The 15,999-nt window shown below is 29.3% G+C and overlaps 1 protein-coding gene across 2 annotated transcripts in view; it reads right to left on the bottom strand.

Moving 5' to 3' along the window:
• Nucleotides 1-15,758, bottom strand: part of LOC132949334 (glutamate receptor ionotropic, kainate 2-like) — a 29,790-nt gene extending 14,032 nt beyond the window's left edge. The window contains exons 1-10 of one of the 2 annotated variants that reach the window (XM_061020180.1): nt 15,379-15,758; nt 14,773-14,928; nt 14,595-14,710; nt 11,423-11,584; nt 11,086-11,337; nt 9,486-9,664; nt 9,337-9,390; nt 8,324-8,488; nt 8,059-8,211; nt 4,114-4,317 (exon numbers count right to left, since the gene is read on the bottom strand). In XM_061020180.1, the coding sequence (XP_060876163.1) occupies nt 4,114-4,317; nt 8,059-8,211; nt 8,324-8,488; nt 9,337-9,390; nt 9,486-9,664; nt 11,086-11,337; nt 11,423-11,584; nt 14,595-14,685 (1,260 nt within the window). In that variant the 5' untranslated portion in view covers nt 14,686-14,710; nt 14,773-14,928; nt 15,379-15,758. Of the gene's footprint in view, nt 1-4,113; nt 4,318-8,058; nt 8,212-8,323; nt 8,489-9,336; nt 9,391-9,485; nt 9,665-11,085; nt 11,338-11,422; nt 11,585-14,594; nt 14,711-14,772; nt 14,932-15,378 lie in introns of both variants that reach the window. The other variant, XM_061020181.1, reaches the window with a different exon arrangement.
• Nucleotides 15,759-15,999: the final 241 nt, after the last annotated feature.

Below are 15,999 nucleotides of genomic sequence, written 5' to 3' on the forward strand. Positions count from 1 at the left end.
TAATGTGCACTTTTATTTGAATAATAATTACATTATATGTAATTAACAACAGCTATAACTACTTTTAGTCTCAATTAAAATGTATGATATCACGTTGTATTTAAATTATTCAAAGAATATTATCAATACCTATATTATCTTTCATTATTATCACGGCTACTAAAAAAAAAAAAAAAACAATGTAGGTACTCTTACTCTACGACACGAGGTTTTACCTCAGTGTAGAGTAATGCCTATAGTTAATATGTGTCTTTGTTATAGCTTGTATTTGTCTTGTAACTAGAATTAAATAAATAAATAAATAAATACTAATTTAATATTCTAGAACATCGGTGGTTAAGGTCGCTAGACCATTTTGGATAAGAAAAAAAAAACTATCATCATCAGAAAAGAGCCAAACCCACGTATCAGAAACCAAAAATGCATTCAACCAAAGGTTGAATGCTGACTGAAAATAATGAACATTGATTAAACTTCCACAAAAGATATCATTAAAAATTTGTATTCATGTAAGGATATTTTAATCTTTTAGTAAAGTATTTTTTTATTTTTATTTTTTTTTACAAAGCAAATAATATTGGTTTTAGTTGTAATCATTTTTTTTTTCAAAGGAAATAATCGAATACGTTGTTCAGAATAAACACAACTTTAAATTGAAACTCGTAAATAGTAATGTGTGTTCCTTTACAATATGCACGAGTAAAGTATATTGTAAGTATAATGGTTTTCAAATTGCATTTATCAACCTCTAACAATTTTCCATTTTGGTTACAAAAAGGTTTGTACTATTTGTATGTTATTCATAGACATGATGGTAAGTTGTAATAAACACAAATTACGTCACCTAATCTTAAATTCAGTTTGTAAAAATAAAATACCAATATTTGTATTTGTTATTTATTCAAATTCAAATTATTATAGTTTGATAAAATTGTTTCAAATACATTTCAAATAGCGAAAAGGTAGGTAATTAAAACAATAAGCTAATTAAAATTTAAAGATATTATATTATATTATTTTATTTTATGACGTGATGAGTGTTATTATTGGGAATATTACAATACGAGCAGGGTATCATATTACCTATATGTTTGAACATAATATAACTCTAGCCTGGTTATTATTAGGTAGGTAATATTTCTGGTCCACCTGCTACCTTCAAAAAAATATTTTCCATAGAGTCGGTATTATGAGTTTAGATAATTTTTTACTAACGAACAATATTTGGCATTTTGATAAGATTAAAATAATGTTTTTAGGTGTTCAAATTTCTTTTTTTAGATTCTGAGCGGAGCGAGGAATGTAATGGTTTTACAATGATATTTATTTCTTTTTTATTCTGTAAACACTTTTTCTCTCTCTAAACTTGCTCAAAAGTATCAAGTATAGCATCTTTTCTGAAAGGTAATGTTCTTGAGCTGGTACTTTAGAGAGGTCATTTTTCGATTTTCGAAACGCTACTCGAAATAAAAGTGGTTAAAGGGGAAAAACGTACGATTTCACGATTTTATAATATTAAATAATTACGGACGACGTTTTCTACCAGAAATATTGCTTCAAATGAAAAATGACAAAAGATATTTTTTGTTGTATTTTGGATTTTGTTACTTGCGGTTTAAAGTTCGGAAAATTTTAGCCATTTTTTAGCTACTTATAGACATTTTAATTTTGGGAGTTTTTTGTTGTAATTCGGTTAAAAACGTTCGTAAAAATTTGAAATTTGGGTTATTTACTTATATTATCCATATCTAGACATGGTAAAATTTTCAAAACATTTGAGTGGCTTATGAGATTTTTCTTTTCTTTTATATTTTTTTTCATTTTTATGATATTTCCTAATTATAAATTATAATTAAAATTATATAAATTACCTATTTATATAAATCGTTCTTAAGCTGTTCTTAAAACGCTTTGTTCATCACCATAGAAACGAATACAATTAAATAAAAAAGATTCTCTCGTCCGCTCAGAATCAGTTTTTTTATCGAATGCAATCATTGCATTTAAATCGAATACAGTAAAATTACACTATCCTGTCCGAGACCTGAAGGGACGATAGACAAACATCCACCACTGAAATGCGCTGACCTACTTTTTTTAAGAACTATTATTACCACAAAAATAATTTTAAATTATTTAAATACTCATATTCGCATACACGTACATGATAAAGTACGATTATGTGAATAATACTTTTAACAAACATAATATTATTTGATATAAAATAATTTTGTAGTTGTTTAATATTTTATTCATTATAATTATAATATTGTCAATTACATTTTAAAAATAAAACATAAAGTTTGGCATCAAGTCCTCCTCTTCAAACTAAAATCTATCTTCCCACCCTATTAGGTAGAGAGAGTGTTGTACCTTGGTACCTCATTGCACTTTCACATTCAGACCGAGGAACTGCGCCCTACCATAACCCTCAATAACCCATTGGCGAAACTAGAGGGGGGGTTGCACAGGGAACTTGTGCACCCCCGAGTTTAAAATGTGCACCCCCAAAATATAAAAGAATTTTATATTATATTTTGATTATTTTGAAGTAAAAATTATCAATAAATACGAAAATGGTGTACCATACTGTATATTGAGGAATAAAATAAGTGGATACTTCACTATTATGTTCCGACATTCCCAGTTATAACAGTATAACATAATATTATGAAATAACCTTTAGCTTAGGTATTTGATGTTGTATAGAACATGTTACGGTTACGTCGTTATTACTTATTTGATCATACCTAATAATATTTTCTTATAAATCAAGAAAATAAATTAGAAAACAGGATAACGATATTTCTCTTTATCTTTGGCAAGATAAAAGAATGCCCATGATTCATGAATGTGAGCGCGTTTATATTGTTTACTTGTTTATAATTTGTTGTAATTTATAAAACAAGCAGGAGCGCGTAAAATAGCCAACAATATTTCAGGTAAATTGTGTTGTTCAAAAAACTGTTATAGTGTTATTATATGAAAATTAAATATATCAATGTTTATTCAATTATTTATAATATAATAAGACCCATAGAACCTATATTATTTTTAAAAAAAGAAAATACAAGAAATTGACAATCTAGATTTTCCAGCTTTAAATATAACTTTTGTTCAAATCAATATTTACAATTTTTTTTTATATATAAAATTAATATTTTTTGGAAAAATTCAAAATAGCCAATTCGCAAATCTGATTATAAGATTAATTTTAATGGTTAAAACATTTATCTAAGTCAAGTAATATATTTTTAAGAATATTTTAAGATATAAATATTTTTTTGAGTAAATTAATTTAGAATGTAATAACTTTTGTTCAAAATATTTTTTCACAATTTTTGTCATACGTTTAAAAAGAGTAATTTTTTTTTGTCAGATATTCCAATTATACCCTGTATATTGAATGTTGGTCTGGGGGCTGGGAATTCTTTATAATTTGTGTATCCTTAAAAATATAGGGCTAGCTGCGCCTATGCAATAACCTATACCCATCCCAGCCACACAAAATATTCACTACCTAGATCTTCATATGGACCGTCGACTGACCCGGACTCACCACATCTATACCAAGCGAATTGATCTGAACAACGAATCTCGTCAGCTACGACTACTCCTCACGTCTAAACACATCAATCTAAGCAACAAAATTCTTCTATATAAACTCCTATTATAACAAATATGGTCATATTGCCTACAACTAAGAAACCCAAACATTCCAAAATAAATGCCTTCGACTAATAACCAAAGCTCCCTTCAATGTCTCAAACAATACACTCCATAAGGCCATAAGGACCTCTTGATTCCAACAGTTCAATACGTAGCCAAAACTCTACAAACGCTTCCACTCAAATCTATCCAACCATTGTAATCCTCTAATCCCAATCTATCTACACGAAACATTCCAGATGAACCCAGCAGGCGACTGAAACAAAACTGTTGTCGAGACCTCTTGAATGATGGGAATAATTCCCCGCCTTCGTGAAGTTCCATCAATGGATGAATTCTTCCCTCAAGACATTAAATGCTAACATCACTATTATACTTATTGTAAATAAAAAAATTACAGATCGTATAGTATTTAAATACAAAAAAAAAACATTTTGTACTTACCACAATCGTCACTACGACAAGTGTAATATTGTAAGGAGCTGTGTCATGAAAAGCAGACATATCTGTGATGTTTACACCAAGTCCAGGTGTCCACTCACCGACTTTAGCCAACGCATGTTGTTTGAGTTTCATCAAGTCTAATTTAAAGTCTGTTCTTTGGCCATTTTTGAACTGTATCGGACCGGTAAGTCCTTTTATCTCCACCTATGGTTTTTTTTTTAAATTAATTAATACATCACGGTTCTAGAGATTCAACGTAAAATATTAAACAGTGAAACTCCCATATTAAACAGACTTTTATTTTACAAAATTTTCTTTTTAACGAAATATTTTTGACACCCAAATTTACTTAATTCTATTTAACAGGTTGACCACCACGGATTTTTTTTCAAGTTACTTAAAATCGATTTTGAGAATCTATTTGGGTTCTCAAAAATATTACTAGGATTGACAATTATTGAGACCATATTCGGGGTCTTACTGAAATCGATTTTCAGCGAGAGCTCGTTTAGAGTCACAATAATCAGTATTTTCTAGATGGAATAAAAATGTACAGTGTTGCCACTTTCCGATGGTATAACAAGCTTGCAAATATCATTATTATTTTTTTTTTTATCAATTTTCGTTTAAATCGTCAAAACTGTTTTAAGTAAACCTATGAAAAAACCCATGGCGTACGGGTGTAAACTAGTGAGAACGCCCAAAAAGGGCTCATGGCGGTCAACCTGTTAACGAATATTTTTTGTTAGAAACTTCGTAATATGGAAATTTCACTGTATTAATTTATAAAAAGTTTATAAACAGTTTAACGGACCGGCCGTCGGTAGAGGTCTTTTATAATATATTGTATGTGAATATTAAGGCAAAAAAAAATATTTTAATAATTTCAGATAATATTTTAACAAAAATACATACAGTATGAATTATACATCATTATTTCTTAAAATTAACACAACATTGAATTTAAAACTGTCACGACTATAAATGACAAAAAAATATAACGAGGAGGAAATTGTATTTACACGAGTGAAAAATTAATCAGCACCAGATCAAAATATGGGACAACAATAATAATTCTTTACTTCTGTCTTCTACAGAAATAATATTCACAATATGATATTATACCGAACAATAAATAGTTGTGAATTCATAAACAATCATACATTATCGATCAAGATCTTACATCCATAAGGTTAATTGGGTACCGGTCGCCTGTTTAACGGTCATGTGTACGAAAATGTGTGTTTAAAAGTTCATGTCTTTGAAAAATTATGTCTTCGAAAAGCCATGTATTCGATACCTAAGTCATGTGTTTGAAAGGTTATTTGTTAGAATTTAAAAACAAAAGTGGTAAACTAATTGGATCTTGAACGTGGTCGAGCAGATGGGACTTTTGAAGTACCTACCTACCTATATTCAAATATTGTTACCAATTATATGTTATACATGGTTTAATTTAGCCAGAAAATAACACGACGCAATACATTTTTTATTCCACTTGTATACGCTTTGATAACTTCAAAAACAGAAGAACTTTACGTAAAAATGTTTTACCATATAGGCGCAACTGGAGACATTTTTCATGGGGGTCTAAAATTGTATCAGCAGCATAAACCCTAATAATTAATGTTTGAAACTAAAATATGGTTAAAAACTAAGGGGCTTAGACCCCCAAGCTCCCCCCAAATTTCGCTTAGGGTGTAGTGTAATCTTATCTTAATTATCGTTTTACGATGTATCTACATAGGTCCAGGGCTCGTAAGGTTAGGTTAGGTTCATGTACTATAATGCATAAATTAGCGTGCATTCATGCACTAAACTTTGGAGTAATATGTATTAAAATATCCACTAAAAATTCAGAAATATGCATTTAAATGCACTCAAAATATACATATTGTAAAAAATATTTACAGATCAACACTTGGTTGTCAGTTGAAAAAAATCTGCACCAGATTCCGATACAATATGCTTCAAACCGTTTGTTTTTCTTTCAGCAATTTTTAAGGTGAAATATGAATAATATTGTTTATTGTAAATGATATACTTATCAAATACAAAAATACGAAAACTAACGGATGAACATATACGTGTTAAGAGAACGTTACACCCACATGTGTTGCCTTCAACTTACAAATGTAAAACGGGGGGCTATATAAAAGTAGAAAATATATGTAAAGAAAGTATAAATAGAAAATACAATTTTGGAAAATAATTTTGTAAAAAAAATGTTTTAAGAGAATAATGTTTGTTTTTAAAATATAAATTAATACAATTATTATGATGGAACATTTTTAAATGAGATAATATGAAAATATGTTAATTATCAGAAAAGTATTAAATTCGAAAATATATTAAAATCAAAATATACAACCGGAAAAGTATTTTGTATAAACCACAATTAATTAGAAAATATAATTACTGAAACAAATTTTAGAATAAATATTGTTCATTAGAAAATATAACTGCCAAAAAAAAAAAAACATTAAATATTTTTTGTTAAAAAATAAAATACCCAAAAAATATTTAAGCTTATATACATTTTCTGATAAAACTTTTATTTAGACTTAACTTTAAACAGAAAAATAGTTCGTACGAAAATAGTTTAACAGAAGAGTATTTTGTTAGAAAAACTAATTATATATCGGATTCGGGAATTACATTACGTTCAAAAACTAGGTGGGCTAAGCCTACCCAAGCCCCCCTCCCCCTAGTTGCGCTTATGTTTAAAGTTTTGATTGAATTCCGCAATGATAATAAAAAAATTGATGATAATCCAGACCTAGAAATCGTCACTGATTTTGAAAAAGATGCAATTAATGCATTAAATGATGTTTCCAATCGCAACACATTCGGCATGTTTCTTCCATTTATCACAAAACATTTTCAAAAAACTTCAAAGTCTTGGTCCCTCTTCAAGATATTCTAATGATCCAGAATTTAATGTAATAGCAAAGCAAATAAATAAATAACTGCCTTGGCATTTTTACCAGTTATATGGTTATTTCAGGTTAGTATGAAATTATTATTTTGTAATTTGCATTACATATGAGTGTTGTAGATGGGTGGACACTATGAAACCTTTGTCTAAAACGAAGCAGAACCACAATGATTATCACAATATTTTGAGGAAACGTATATTTTGGGAAAGTTATATATGCGTTTAAGATACATATTATTATTGTAATAATACATTTTAATTATCCTAGTACGTATAATAATAATACAATTGTATTTTTATTTCCATTAATATGTGGGTTTATTATATTATTTTTTAGTATATATTAATGCAATTATAGGTTAGGCAGTTGTACAATACATTGTTAACCATTTATTAGTATGATAAACATAAATTAAATACAAATAATATGTAAAACAAACTGAATTGTAATTTTGCTTAGTATTGGATAATGTCTTTAAACAAGAAAAGTTATCTTAATATTAATTTAACTTTTAAATATACAATTTTCTATCAAATTTTAATTTTGTAACGTGTATTTATAAATTATTACTGACATATATATACGTTAAATTACGTAGGCATATATTATACAGTTATACATTTATTCCATCATGTATATTGTAGTACCCACCTAAATATTATATAATATAAATAAATAATACGTATATTATATATTAATCGTGTTTTGGAAGAGAAATTGAATTCAGTGTATTTTTGCAAGCTAACTTTTTATTATTCACATTTGATATGAATGATTTATTTATCTCGAAAATTAATTGATGAACGTAGTTATAATGTGTACAGATGAATCATACAGATTGAATCAAATATCCCATTAATCAAATAGTGTACACGCGAGTTTCTTATAAATTGTTAATTAATTTAATTCTTTAGTAAAACTGGCGAGTGAGGTTTTTATGAACTGGTACCAATTTTTAACGATTCCAAAGAGAAAGTGTTATATTTTAGATTAAATTCCTACTAACCGAATTAATGAAGTTTCTCAAACTGGAGCCGTTACTCCATGGAACTTCATCTTTACACGAAATGTTTGGGTTGACGAGTGTATGGTTTTGTTGAAGAGCGCCCAAGCCGACTGCTAATACTTGCACTGAATCATACATGAGAGCCGGTTCGCACTAATAAAGTAAAATTGTTATCTTAAAGTACGCACCTGACATAGTAACTATTTTAACTTCGTTCTGTAATATTACTATTATATTTATTGAATTTCCAATTATCTCGACAAACCTGTGTCAACATAAATTTGTTGATTGACTGATTCTTTTCAGTGGAATATTGCTCCATGTGTTTGAGTACTTCTCGAACACCGACATCTTCGATGTCCACCATTCTGAACGTAGTTAAGTTCACGAAATTGTATTTGAAATCTTCTAGATCGAACATTTCCATGTCCTAAGTATGACAATAATATTAAACTAAAGTAGGTACCAGCCATTCAAATAGTACCTGGGTACTTATTTACCCAATTTTAGATTTTGAGCGGAGCGAGGAAGCTAGTGGTTTTACAATGGTGTTTATTTATTTATTTTTATATCCCGTATACAAAATTTTTACCAGAAGGAGGGCTTCGATTTCAACATATAGTACCTTATCTTTTAGCAAATTGGATCAAGATGGTTTAGCGAGGTCATTTTTCGATTTTATTAATATTTATTTAATGCTACGGGAAAAACCACCAAAAAATTACGAATAACCCCTAAAAATGGGATTTTTAATTTCTAACGCTTTGTTTATCACTATAGAAACGAACAAAAAATAATAATATTATAATATTAATTCAACTTACATGTTATAATAAATAATAACAATATAAAATATCCAGACTGACAAACCGTCTCCGCTCAGAATCGTTTTTCTTATACAATGATATTATATCATTGAGTTCAAGTTTAATACAATCCATTATACAATGACCCACTTGTAACCTACTGTACAGCAGAGCAACATCCACTTACCCGCTTTTTTTTTTTGATTGGTTAAATGGTAAAATGTTGATATTATATAAGTTTGCGGTGGCAATTGTGTACAACTATGAACTATGATTTACGATTAAAATTAAATATTTTTAGAATTTACGTGTTATTATCATAATTTTTTCGAAATAAAATTAATATATAAAATATTGATTTTTAACTTTCGCATAATATGATATGGAAAATTAAAAATTACAGCGCATAGGTACATCAAAACCGATTATTAATAACTAAATGGAAACAAATTATTCAATCACTCGTACTTACAAATGATGTAAAAAGATAATGAAACTTGTAATCATTCATTTGAAGTTGTAGTATCTATATTAGAATAAAACACGCCGTATGTAAACAAAAAAACAATAATAAAAAATCATCAACAATGTAAAATAATGGAATGCAATAGTTTGACTTACGCCTCTAAGAAAATGATCTACATGCTCCGATTTTGTATCGACCAGCATGTTATAAATCTCCATGTTTTTGATCTCGTTCAGTACTGATCTGTATGTCTTTGGAGTGGCATGTCGCAAGTAAACTTCAACTGTTTTTCTGTCGGGCACGGTTTTCATGAAATCTTTCATTCTAAATAAATCTGAAATAGCAAACATCAATCGCACGGACGCGCATTTATTTCTGTACCTATATATGACGTCATTCCTTCTAATTAATTGTTCAGCAAAGAGAAAATCGGTTTGAAGAGTTTTGTCGTTTACTACATGTATTTTAGAGTGACTATTAATATTTTAATTATGCTGCTAGGTTATAATACAATTATTGTGCGTGATTGTATAAATGGTATTATACAAATGCAATGTATGCCTAGGTACTAGCTAATAAACAATAATCATGGGCATACATTTGGTTAAACATCCTTGTTACAAATATAAAATAACACGTATTGGCATAATTTATTATATTTACAAGGTTAAGTTAGGAAATACTTGGAGCTTAAGGAGTTTTTGGGGGACTAAACCCCCCTAGGCTCCCAATAAATTAATGTCTGCTAATAATATGATAGACTGCACCGACTATGATATGCAAAGTAATAGACATAAACGTTGTGCATGAAATTTTTTAAGAGTTACCTATGTTATGGGCGTGTAGTTTTGAATTTAGATATTGTGGTAATATGATTGCGTAGTGTTAATATTGATTGAACAATTGGTGACGGAGTTTGTGTTTTAATGTAGTTCAATTAATTAACAATTATTAACTTAAGGGAAACAATTAAGAAATGGAGTTGACAAAAACCAAAAATAATCGTAATATTAAATTATTGAAAACCATATTTATTGAAAATCACGATACATACAAGAAGAATAAAATGTACACGGACCGGCAAACACCAATGATATTACAAAATAATATACTGATTACCTGATCGATACAATATACTACCCTCATACATAAATAATTAATTCTAGTGGTATCATATGAAATAAAATCTGGCGGCAGTCGTACCTATATAGTAATTGTTATATTCGGCAGTTTATCCTAATAGAGAACTTAATAATGAACAACAACTCGCTATTACAAATAGAGTAAGTTATACATATTTTAATGATGAAACTTTACTATAGTGCAAAACACTTGTTTAAAACAAGACATTTCAAAGTTTAAAATACATAGTAAACCAACGTAATTGTTGGGCTTATTCTAAGGGGTTCAGGGAGAGTGTTTCAAATTTTATATATGGTTTCAATTTTACATCAATGATCATAATACGTATTATACAGGACCTAGATGAATAATAAAAAATATTATAACTAACATAATTTTGTCGTAATCATGATCATTATATGTAACAGCCGCTTGCGTCCAATTTAAAAATTACATCATGTCACTATAAGCGTGGTTAAAGAGACTATCTGTTTTGTATACAAATTGATGGGTAATTGTTGGGTTTATTCCAAAGGGTTCAGTGACGGGGTTTCAATTTCATACCGATAATACGTATTATAAAGCATATTGTTAAGATTAATAATAATTAAAAATATTATAACACAATTTTACCGTAATCATGTTCATATATAATGGCCATTTTCGTCCAGTTTAAAAATGATATAACGTCACTGTAAGCTTTGTTCAGGAGACTTTGTTTTGGATACAAATTGATCGAAAACCTTTTGGGGTCCATTTCCAAATCTAGTCTAGCTTCTATGTGAGGTAAATCCAGAGTATCACACATTGACTGTAGATGAGATGCCAAGTAACTGTTACTCGGGCCGAACAGAGCCGCAATGCCGAGGTCGAGTTGGCTACATGCTATTTATATTTACATGAATTCAATAGATATTATTATAAGTAAGCGATAATAACATTATTGTCTCAATATTATAAGTTACCATACCCGTTTTAATGGTGTAAAAACTGTCGTCATGTGGTACGTACTGGATATCATAAGATACTTGGGTGTATGGTAAGAGATGTGCATCACGGTTTATTTGATCGACTGCAAATTTGAATGCTATTTCGAGGCTGCTATTGATTTGGTCGTGTGTAAACAATGCTCCTTAAAATAGTTTATATAAATTAATGGTTGTATGCACCTACTAGTATCAAGAAGAAAATTATAATAAAACATAAAATTATATTAAAATAAGCCGTAAGATATCTAGGTACCTAGTAAGAACACGACATAGTTTAATATTGTAGATAATGCTTTAACCGCATATTATTTATTGGTTGTGAAATTTAATGCTATACAATATTAATAATTGTATATACCTATTACCATACCTATATATGGCTTTGTTTAATATAAATAATTGTACCTACTGCGTAAGAAAATTAAAATGTATGAACATATCATATAAAATCAAAATATATAGTTATTGAATTGTTTCTTTTCATAGATAATTAGGTAGGTACATAATATTATACAATTAAAACTTATAAGGGGGACGGAGTGGCCAAGTGGACTAAGGCGTTGGTTGCGACACGCACCGTCGCCGGTTCGAATCTCTTTCACGGGCGGCACTTCTCTCCGGGCAGATATCTGTCTGGAGAGAGAGTCCGCCATCCCCCGATTGGGCATGACAAAAACCTACGGGTGTCCAATTTGAAATTCTGCCAAACCAAAACACACATGTTTACAAAAACTGAAAAACCTACAGTACCCTCCCCCACAGTTAATTACCACCCAATGGCCTAAGTTGCCACGGGTTAATTAATAAAAAAAAATAAAACTTATAAAATGAAAAATAATCATTAAAAATGTTTTTTTAAATATCAAGTTACACCCAATCGTATTTTAAAAAAAAATATTTATTTAGAATAAAAATAATAACTTGTACAGGCATTCAGGAGAACTATTATTCAATATTTCACTCCACAAAGAGATGGAAATAAATGCGGCAAGTTCATAGTTTAAATAATTAACTTTAACCAATGCTGCTGTGCAAATGATTGTTTGTTATTATTTTAGTAAAATATATAAATGTATTCTCTAGTGATATATTATGCTTGTAAGTCACAATATAAATATAATATTTTTTCACATTTCCGTATTTGTTAATTTATATATTTTTCGTTTTTATTATCTATTTTTTTTATGGAAAAATTCAAAATCATTTGTAAAATTATTTTTTAGCATCTAACAAGTCTGAGACCACTTAACTCGCTCAACCGTTCGAAAAGAAAAAAATAATAACCATAACCACACTTACGTTATATTATAAGTTTGAATAAAGCTTTATATAGAGTCTTTAAGGGCCGACTTAAAGTGTTGTATATAGAATAAAAGAAAAATGGTGTGAATTTGCCATTTTGTAGTGCGATGAGAAATCGGATATGAAGCATTAAGAGCGTAATTTTCCGGACGATTTTCCAACTCTCTGACTGGGTATTGGTCGAGTTCCTGTTGTAAATTGAAATGTCCATTACCGGTGTCTGAACCTTTTTTTATGAATAGGCAGCCGATATGGTGGTATATAGTCAGTAAACGATCATAAATGTTGTTAAACCCTATTGGTTTGTGAACATTTGAAACCAGAAATATTGTGTTTAACCCTTACAAAATAATAAATACAATGTTCATTGAAAACTGATGTTCGTTTGAGTATCATATTAAATTGCATTTATGATTCGACTATTACGCGTTTCGGAATATAAAGAAGATGGTTCAAAATCGTTAAATTGATTAGGTGCATGTACCAAAAAAGTAATTTTGTTTATTTTAAGTACCTATATACATCTGGAATGAAGTTAAAAATATTTTATGCAAGGAACTTTTTTAAAATTATATTATTACGCTAATGTGTGGTTACGGTATTTAATTATTTTTTTCCAGTTATACTTTAGTAGGTGTTTAAAATGTAAATTAATCAATATTATGTAATTTGAGTTATGATCAGCATAAAACATTTTAAAATTTTAAAATTTTTTTCAAACTGTTGTAGGTAGATACGAGATAAAAAAGAGAAATAATATATAAATATGTGATATTAAACACAAGTAGTGAGACCATTAAAATATAAACCGTTTTTATCAATAAAAATTGTATTAATTTTTGGTTTATTTGTAACACTTTAAATCAATACCTACTAAAATATATATTTTAATCATACATATTGAATTTTAACATTTGACTTCTTGGGACACTCAATAATATCGAATCAATAATATTTTTTGTGATATACTGATACCTACGTATATCACAGCTAAATCAGCAGATTAGATCTAATTTGTTTCATTTATAATCATATTATTACGGTAAAAGTTAAAAACTAAGTCAACAGTAAAATGTTTTTTTTTATTTTATACCAAAATGGGCTTTCAAATGTCGTGACAGTTGGTTTTATTGTGTTATATTTTTTATTTTTTTTTTGTGCCATAAAAATAAGAGTATTGGAAAATGTATTTCAATCCCAGTTTGATTGTTAAAACCGTCTAGGACCAATCGGAAATATTGCTTTAGTTTTGATAGTAAAAATATATTTCGTTTGTTCAGGATAAAAACGTTTTTAAATTGTAACACTAAAAATGTACAATTAAAAAGCCAGATTTTACAGTATTGATCATAATATAATATTTAATGACGGCTTTCTGATACACTGATGGCCTATATTTGGAGCTTGTTCAGTAGTATCATGCCGAATCTCACTTACGGTGAAAGTTTTCTAGCTGATATCTATTCAATCTTGTTTTGAAACAAATTTATTTTATTTCATCAAATTTTAAATTTCTTTAGAATTCGATTGAAACTATAAATGTTTTCCGATTTATCATAAAATTAAAATATAAATATGCATTATTTCAACACTCGAAGAAATAATAAAAAAATAAAATAAAATGTAGGTACCTTATGTCGAAATAATAACGGACTTATAATATAGCTGGAGGTAATAAAATCATAACAATATTATAATAAAACGTTCCATCTACTCAATTTAAATATGGTTTCAATTATGAATTGAACGTACAAGTATGATATATAAGTATTGTATAGCTGCAGTGTATACACTATATTGATAATTGAACTTTAATAACACGAAAAAAAAAATGCTTTTAAAATGCCTCACCTATTTTTATTTTGTTCGATTGCAGTGTTCGAACTAACGACCAGCATATTAAAACTTCCAAAATTAAAGAGCTCGGATGTCGTATCTTCATTATTTTTAACGATCTAGAGTCGCGACTGTAACAAAGGTTATTACTATTGTAAACATATGTTACGTAACTACACTATACAGCACATACCATATATATATATATAAAATATATTGGACGACGTTTATATGGGATGATTCGCACAGGTTTACGGTGCGGTGATCGCAATTATCTTGTTTCGCTGTAATACGGTGGCGATAGTATAATATTTTAAATTATAATGCTCGATCGGCCGACCACAGCGTTCTGCTGAACAATACACATCGATATGTTAATATTATATAATATATCATTATTATTATTATTATTATTATTATTATTGACGACGACTGCGGAACAGCAGAATAAAACATTGAACACCGACTGCTACAATATCCGTTTGAGTGTGGCGTATTATCATAATATCGGAATGATGGATTTCGTCGAAAACTAACGCAGCATACAATACTGCAGTTTACAGCCGCCGCAGAATATCACGCTCTTAATCGGCTGTACAATAATGTTATTAATGTCGTTCGAAAAACCTATCCGACAGATTTTTATCACGTCACATTGCAGGAGGCTATCCGCCTGATAGTCATAACAATAATGATGACGATGATTACAATAACAATAACAATAATAATAATAATAATAATAATAATGATAAAAATATCAATAATAATAATAATACGCGAAGTTTTATCGTGTACGTACCCGACAGTTGTAGTAGTGATTATAGTCGCCGGCGATTGTTTGGTATACCGCGGACGGGTTCGCTGCAGTGGACTTTAACCCTTTAGGACACGCGGTGCCACTGCGAGCCGTTTTACGCGTAAATACACACTTGTCCGGCTTCGTGAGCGTGTTAGGACGTACGCGATGGGGTAGTAAAATATATATTATGCTATAACTCGGCCTGGCCACCAGAGCGCTCTTCGCAGAAAAAAACATTCTCGAATAATATTCGCGACCGCCGTCGTTGTGATTTGTTGCCGCGCTATTATAGAGCGGCGAACGATCCGATGTACGCGTGTATAGGTAATTAATTTATTGTTTTCGTAACGGTTGCAGTATACGCGCTCGTATCGGCAAATAAAAGACTGTACGATCTTGGAACAATGCAACGCTTAAATTGGGCAAAAATAAGAAAGGGGATGCGTTGAAAAAAAAAAATCGCGCGTTCCTCAATACAATATTTTAAACGGCGTATTGGTGATTAGAAATGGACTGTATAAATATTTTTTAAAAACAAGACGGGCTCCCCCCTCCCCACAATTCAAACACTGGTATGTACTGTAATTGTTCAGCAGGTATACTGCGTCGTTCTACAATTCA

Source organism: Metopolophium dirhodum, chromosome 7 (genome assembly GCF_019925205.1).
Source record: "Metopolophium dirhodum isolate CAU chromosome 7, ASM1992520v1, whole genome shotgun sequence".
In the NCBI taxonomy this organism is placed as follows: domain Eukaryota; kingdom Metazoa; phylum Arthropoda; class Insecta; order Hemiptera; family Aphididae; genus Metopolophium; species Metopolophium dirhodum.